Below are 7,884 nucleotides of genomic sequence, written 5' to 3' on the forward strand. Positions count from 1 at the left end.
TTTATATCCAGTCTGTAGTTTTATATCTAGTCTGTAGTTTTATATCTAGTCTGTAGTTTTATATCTAGTCTGTGGTTTTATATCCAGTCTGTAGTTTTATATCCAGTCTGTAGTTTTATATCCAGTCTGTAGTTTGATATCCAGTCTGTAGTTTTATATCCAGTCTGTAGTTTTATATCCAGTTTGTAGTTTGATATCCAGTCTGTGGTTTTATATCCAGTCTGTAGTTTGATATCCAGTCTGTAGTTTTATATCCAGTCTGTGATTGATACACATTTGGTGCCTTCATGAGTACTTTCAGTTTGAGGACTTTGTAGAAGTCAAAAATAAAGTTTGTTCAGCAGTAATCAGGCTGATGGTTTTATGACAACAGTTCAGCTCTATGGTCCAAAGAAACGAGCTTTGACTCCATTTTCAATGGTCTGTTGTTATTAGTTGTGATTGTTGGGTTCTCTTCAATATTGCTATATTTCTTTTGTTGTTATTGTTGTAAAGCACTTTGTGACTTTGTCTATGAATGGTGCTTTATTAAATATACTTTACATACTATTCAATAACTCTTCCATAGTTTGACTAAGTACAAAGACTTGAAGAAACATGTTTGGCCTTATTTCATTACCTCGTCTAACTTCATTTGATTCTTTGCAGTAGGTTTCCGCTCCACTTCTTCACATGATTATAAAATGAGTGATGAATGCAGCAGTTAAGTGTGTTTACGTGACACAGCGTCCAGTTTCCTGCAGCTACTTGAAAGTCTGGATAATCTCCCTGGAGCGTTTCCAGCCTCCGAACTCCTCAGCAGGGCATCAAGGACACGACGGGCTGCTGCTGCTCTGATTCAATCTGACCTTTGGCTCCGCCCACTAATCTGTCCTGCTGCTCTGATTCAATCTGACCTTTGGCTCCGCCCACTAATCTGTCCTGCTGCTCTGATTCAATCTGCCTTTTGGCTCCGCCCACTAATCTGTCCGGCTGCTGTGGCTGATAGTTGATGCAGCCTCACATGCTAAGAGCCTCTCTGGACACCTGGACACTTGGACACCTGGACACCTGGACACTGAGCCAAAACCCTCCGATACCCACAAGAAAATGTTTAATGTACATGTAAAAATCTGGACATGAATGTTTCTGATATCATTTCCTGTGTTTCTGGAATATCAAAAAATACATGAACACCAGTGTGAAAATAAACTTAGATTTATCAGGTCATAAACAGCCAAAGACAGACATCCAAAAAACACAAATAAATGTCATGATTCTTTTTCAGGGTTTTTTACAGGCTGCATAAGACAAACGATTTATGATCAACTCAAACCTCGTTTGTGACACAATGATTCAATTCAGGAGAAGATTTGATTACAAGTTGTTTTACATTCAGTTAGATGGAAAAAACAACGACTATTTACAATGCTGATTAATATCTGCTGTGACAGTCAGAGCCAATCAGATGAGGCCTGTGAGGGATCTTTACAACAGGAAGTGATGGAGGGGACATTTTTTTGGATACTTTTATAGTCATTAGATTTTGAAGGACGTTACACATGAAATACATGTCTGGTTTTAATACTTAAAAGATCATAGTGTGGGGAATAAAAAAACAAAACAAAACATCAACACTCAAATAAGACTGATATTACAGTGTTAACCAGGATAAGATTACGTTTCTTGTCAAATTGTGCAGCGCAGGGATGAAAACGAACAAAAGAAGACTTTAAAAACAAACTTGTGTTTGGTTGAGATTACAAATTTCACATGAAAGATGAACCAGCAAAAAATGGAGCAAAACTCCTTTCTGGTTTGTGACCTAATTTAAGCTCCCAAAAGTTCATTTAATTCAGTTTTTTTTTAGCTTTTTCTAAAACTGTCACGGAAATTTGAGCAGGAATTTCTTGATATTCTGGTTTCAAAAGCAAAAATAGGCCTTTGTAGTGAAATTTAAAATCATCTTGCCAATTATTTTGGGGTTGTTCTTGTGAGCATTTTTGTTTGCATTATATTTTTGATTGAAAGTTGATGTTTATTTCTACTATCCATAATGAAAACTTGCTCAATAAATGTTGTATTTTGAGTCTCCATGAATTGCAGATAATAAAAAAGTTGTGAACTTTATAACAATAAATTTGATATTAAAAAAAAAGAAAAAGGAAATTACCCATTAATTTTTAAAATGTTAATTTCACACAGACTCGTGTTTTGATGCGTAACTCCCCTCATTAATGTCTCTGCTCTCTGAATGGCTGAGTGTAACGCCTCCCTGTCGACAACAGGGGGCGACAAAACCTCACAGAAAAAACAACAAAGCTGTGATGAGTAAGATTTTTACATAGCCCTCCTGCCCCGTGCCTGTTTCACAGCAGGCCTACAGTACTGTTGTCAGGGTTGGTTAGGTTTCATTTCCAATTTCTTCTAAAGGTTTTGCATTCTGAAAAAAAAAAAAAAAAAAAAAAAAAAAAACTGTACCAGAATATAATTATTCACGTTTTCCTTTTTCTGACTAAATTTTGCAAATAAACCTTAATGACCTGCTTGCTTACCCCCAAAAAACTGAACTCTAACTTTCATATAATCTACAAAGTTCTTATTTGGTTCCTTTTGGATGAATTTTCCTCAAAACACATTTTTTTAAAGGCAGATTAAGTGTTTGCATACAAGAGATCAAAATATTTTTCTCCAGCTTTTGATTATAAAAACTCCCTCTGCTTTTCCTTTATAACTACACACCTGTGTTCCTCTGACGTACACACCTGTGTTCCCCTGACGTACACACCTGTGTTCCTCTGACGTACACACCTGTGTTCCCCTGACGTACACACCTGTGTTCCCTTAACGTACACACCTGTGTTCCTCTGACGTACACACCTGTGTTCCCCTGACGTACACACCTGTGTTCCTCTGACGTACACACCTGTGTTCCTCTGACGTACACACCTGTGTTCCCCTGACGTACACACCTGTGTTCCCCTGACGTACACACCTGTGTTCCCCTGACGTACACACCTGTGTTCCTCTGACGTACACACCTGTGTTCCTCTGACGTACACACCTGTGTTCCCTTAACGTACACACCTGTGTTCCCTTAACGTACACACCTGTGTTCCTCTGACGTACACACCTGTGTTCCTCTGACGTACACACCTGTGTTCCCCTGACGTACACACCTGTGTTCCCCTGACGTACACACCTGTGTTCCCCTGACGTACACACCTGTGTTCCTCTGACGTACACACCTGTGTTCCCCTGACGTACACACCTGTGTTCCCCTGACGTACACACCTGTGTTCCCCTGACGTACACACCTGTGTTCCCCTGACGTACACACCTGTGTTCCTCTGACGTACACACCTGTGTTCCCCTGACGTACACACCTGTGTTCCCCTGACGTACACACCTGTGTTCCTCTGACGTACACACCTGTGTTCCCCTGACGTACACACCTGTGTTCCCCTGACGTACACACCTGTGTTCCTCTGACGTACACACCTGTGTTCCCCTGACGTACACACCTGTGTTCCCCTGACGTACACACCTGTGTTCCCCTGACGTACACACCTGTGTTCCCCTGACGTACACACCTGTGTTCCCCTGACGTACACACCTGTGTTCCCCTGACGTACACACCTGTGTTCCCCTGACGTACACACCTGTGTTCCCCTGACGTACACACCTGTGTTCCCCTGACGTACACACCTGTGTTCCTCTGACGTACACACCTGTGTTCCCCTGACGTACACACCTGTGTTCCCCTGACGTACACACCTGTGTTCCTCTGACGTACACACCTGTGTTCCCCTGACGTACACACCTGTGTTCCCCTGACGTACACACCTGTGTTCCCCTGACGTACACACCTGTGTTCCCCTGACGTACACACCTGTGTTCCTCTGACGTACACACCTGTGTTCCCCTGACGTACACACCTGTGTTCCTCTGACGTACACACCTGTGTTCCCCTGACGTACACACCTGTGTTCCCCTGACGTACACACCTGTGTTCCCCTGACGTACACACCTGTGTTCCCCTGACGTACACACCTGTGTTCCCCTGACGTACACACCTGTGTTCCCCTGACGTACACACCACGCTGCCCTCCGACCGACTACATTCTCACCATGTTGGTTTTGATTGACAGCATGCAAATCAAGTCTCTCTGTTTTTCTCCGAATGAAAAACATCTGAAAACTGCAGCCTGAATGTCGTACTGCCCAGTTTGTACTCGCTTCACAATAACGTGAGTTTTCAGAGGCGTAAAAAGCTGCACCAGGCAAATTCTGTAAAAAAAAAAAATACAAGTCTTGTTCTGATGGGAAATGATCACTCGTATAGAAGATGCTTCTCCTTGCAGACTCCGCCCACAGGAAGGAGTCATCCAAACAGCTTTCTGTCCAGACGAAGCAAACCGACCGATATATTTCCGTTGTCGTTACTTTGGATGACTGTATTATAAATGCTCTACATTACAAGGTCATATTAAGAAGGTTACGACTTTCAGTTTCCATGAGCTCGTCTCATCTCACTCTTTCACTCTCTGCACATTCATGTGGCTTCATCACATCTCATTAACTTCATGCTTTCTCTCCCATAGTTTTAGTTTCTGTGTTTTCTTTGGCAGACGTCCGACCGCATGTCTCCGCCCACCAACAGTTCATGCCTTGGATCTCTATGCTGTCCTTTTCTCTCTCTGCTCTCCCCTCAACCCAACCGGTGGAGGCAGATGGCTCCGCCCACCTCTGAGCCTGGTTCTGTTGAAGGTGTCCTCCTGTTAAAAAGGAGGTTTTTCTTCCCTCTGTTGGAGGTTTTTGACTTAAAGAGGTGTTTTTTTTTCCTCCTGACTTAAGTAGGATTTGTTGAACTTTTGGGTTTTTCTGTAAATTACTGTAAAACTGTCATTAGGACTTTACTGTGTTAGGTGCCATGAAATAACCTGCTGTGATTGGGCGCCACATAAATAAAGCTGAATTTAATAGAAAAATTGCCTCATGCAGATTCAGCAAAGCAAAACGATCAAATCTGCATCGCGTAAAAAGAGAAAAATCCATCTTGAATGTAAAGCAGAAGTCCGTCTCTTCCATCCCATCAGATTTCTGCGACACGTTTTCACGTGTCGTCGTCGTACATTCAGGCCGGTCGGCACTCCGACATCTTCTTGAAGGCCTTCCGGAAGCTGTCGTCCAGGAAGGCGTAGAGGAACGGGTTGAGGCAGGAGTTGGCGTAGCTCAGGCTGGTTATGAAGTAGGAGATGCCGATGAGCAGCGGCGTGGTCCTCAGGTCGGTCGTCAGCGCCACGATGGTGCTGAGGTGGAACGGCGTCCAGCAGAACAGGCACACGGCCAACACGATGAACACCATGATGGTGACCTTCTTCTTGGCCTTGTCCAGCGCCTTGGCGTTGCTGTTGAGCCGCATGTTCCTCAGCTTGTAGAGCATCATGGTGTACAGGATGCAGATGGTGGAGACCGGGATGGCGAAGCCCAGGATGAGCGTGTAGATGCGGCTGGTTTTGAACCACAGGCTCTCGGGGGTGGGGAAGCTGAGCACGCAGCTCTTCCTCCCGTCGATCGGGTTGTCGAAGACGCCGGCGAAGACGGTGAACGGCATGACGATGAGGATGACGAGGATCCACACGCACAGCGAGATGATTTTGGCGGCGCGGTAGGTGCGGTAAGGCATGCGTTTGGACCGCACCGTCGCCAGGACGACCAGGTAGCGGTCGATGCTCATGACGGTGAGGAAATAGATGCTGGAGAAGATGTTGTAGTGGTCGATGCTGAGGATGACTTTGCACAACACCTCGCCGAAGGGCCAGTAGTGCAGCAAGTGTTCGGCGATGCTGATGGGCAACACCAGGGTGAACAGATCGTCCGCGATCGCCAAGTTCAGGATGAACATGTTGGTGACCGTTTTCATTTTGGGGGCCTTGAGGATGACGTAGATGACGGCCGTGTTGCCGGTCAGTCCCACCGCGCAGATCACCGAGTAGATGACCGGCAAAATGACGTAGAAGTCGGCGTAGAAGAAGAACTCGGAGGGAGGAGTGCAGTTCAGGTCGGTGTGGTTCCCCGACGAGAGGGAGTAGAAGTCCACGGAGTCGTTACAGACCGGCAGCGCACCGCCGGGGGCCGAGGCGTTCTCCATGTTTGACGGGAGACGGAAACTAAAAGTCTGCCAGCGTTTCCACACAAAGATACACCGAGTTTAAAGAAACGGATTAGAACTTCAGAGAAAAACTGTTTCTTCGTTGTTCAGTTTCAGACATCTTTCAGAAACACCAGAAATTCATCATCGAGGATAAAAAGTTGCCCGTGCTGTCCGGCAGAAAAAGAAGGAAGGTTAAATTAAAGTGGGATTACCTTCCATCACATCACTGGAGGGGAACTCAGCCTCAGACCAGAGACTCACTGAGAGCAACACTTCTCAACCAGCAGCAAACAGCACATCCACCAGTTCATTTAAAGATTTCAGCAATTTATTTCACTGCTGTTTCAAGTTTCAGGGACTAAAAAGAGCACGTGCACTTACTTATGAATAATATCGTCTCCGATTTTTTTTTTCCAGGAGAAAATCTCCCTCAGTTCATTCACAGTGAATCTGTCCTCGCCCAGCTTCATGCTCACTCCACTCTGTTTCAGGGTTTCAGGATGGATTTTCAGGGGTGATTTTTCAATTTCCAGTCCGTTAAAAAAAAAAAAAAAAAAAAAAAATTGACACAACACGTCCACTGTGATTCACTGCGTCACTTTTCCCTTCCTTAATTCGATTCAGAAATCACATCCCATGCAAGACTATCCTCCCGTTCCTCCTCCGAGTCTCTCCACAGACTCCAAACGAGTCCTTCCAGGTTTGAACGTGACCACAGATGGTTATTTATGTGTTTTTATTCTGGTGGAGGAGTTTCCTGTCGGTGCTTCAGGTGCGCTCTGGACACGCTCGGTGCCGGAGGGGTTTTACGCACGAATGGCGCATCACCAAAATCTGGACAACAGAGAAATGTGCACATCAATAGTTGCCTTGCATCGCGAGGAGACAGTTAATAGACTTTAAGATAAAACACGCGCAGTCGAAATTCAGCAGACACGAAAACAAAAGTAAATAAAAATGTTAAAAAAAATAAAAGCCGCAAAATCCTCCTAAACTACAGATTCTTTCTCTCTGAATGATGAAATAATTCTACAAAAGATTGTTTTACTGCATTAAAACAACGCGATTAAGAGTTAAAAAGCAAGTTTAAAATACATGCAGTGAAAACTTCGCCTTAAAAGATTCTGTCTCCTAAAAGGTCTCCTACTGTCCACAAGAAGACTTTAACAAGTTCATTTAAAGAAAGTATTTAAACGATATTAAAGTCTATTCAAACGAGTTCAGGCGGGTTTTACCCTTCTCGGTGTCTCCGGCTTTACCTTTGAGGGAGACGCGCTGCTCTCCAGTCTCTGTCCTCTGTCCTCCCTCCTCTCTCTCTCTCTCTCTCTCTCTCTCTCTCTCTCTCTCTCTCTCTCTCTCTCTCTCTCTCCTGGACTGCAGCGCCACCGGCTGACGTCATCCCGACATCCCCGTGTCAATCATGTGGAGCTCCTCGAAAGTCTCCTCTGGAGGGTGAAGAGTCTCTGCTGCCGGCTGCTGTCAGTCTGCTTTCAGACATTTCACTGCTTTAACTTTACAGAAACCGTCCGTTCATCAAACTACTGTGATGACGTCATCCAATTTACCCGCATGGGCAGAGATGGATCAAAGGAAATTTGACTTTTCACATGATCTCAAATTACTCATGTATGTTTCATAAACGTATTCATTTCATATTTTGTACCATTGTATTTCATACTTTATTTTGTGTACTTCAGATTTCACCATTTTTAGCAAAATGCCAATAATTTATGGGACATTTGTGCAAT

General features: G+C 44.3%; 1 protein-coding gene and 1 long non-coding RNA gene across 3 annotated transcripts; both read right to left on the reverse strand.

The window, feature by feature from the left end:
* Positions 1–1,181: 1,181 nt before the first annotated feature.
* Positions 1,182–3,553, reverse strand: LOC138193604 (uncharacterized). Its single transcript, XR_011177882.1, has 2 exons — positions 2,860–3,553; positions 1,182–2,813 (listed from the first exon to the last, which is right to left on the reverse strand). It is a non-coding gene; the product is annotated as an uncharacterized lncRNA (long non-coding RNA).
* A 58-nt stretch (positions 3,554–3,611) lies between these two features.
* npbwr2b (neuropeptides B/W receptor 2b) lies at positions 3,612–7,445 on the reverse strand. 2 transcript variants are annotated; one of them, XM_069141735.1, is made up of 2 exons: positions 7,396–7,445; positions 3,612–6,970 (listed from the first exon to the last, which is right to left on the reverse strand). In XM_069141735.1, the coding sequence occupies exon 2, from the start codon at positions 6,131–6,133 to the stop codon at positions 5,117–5,119; it is 1,017 nt and encodes a 338-aa protein (XP_068997836.1). In that variant the 5' UTR covers positions 6,134–6,970; positions 7,396–7,445; the 3' UTR covers positions 3,612–5,116. The 2 variants fall into 2 exon arrangements, with proteins under 2 accessions (XP_068997836.1, XP_068997835.1); XM_069141734.1 differs by having other exon boundaries at positions 7,372–7,426.
* Positions 7,446–7,884: the final 439 nt, after the last annotated feature.

Source organism: Embiotoca jacksoni, unplaced genomic scaffold (genome assembly GCF_022577435.1).
Source record: "Embiotoca jacksoni isolate LCO1_2020_lvr unplaced genomic scaffold, fEmbJac1.0.p SCAF_90, whole genome shotgun sequence".
NCBI lineage: Eukaryota > Metazoa > Chordata > Actinopteri > Embiotocidae > Embiotoca > Embiotoca jacksoni.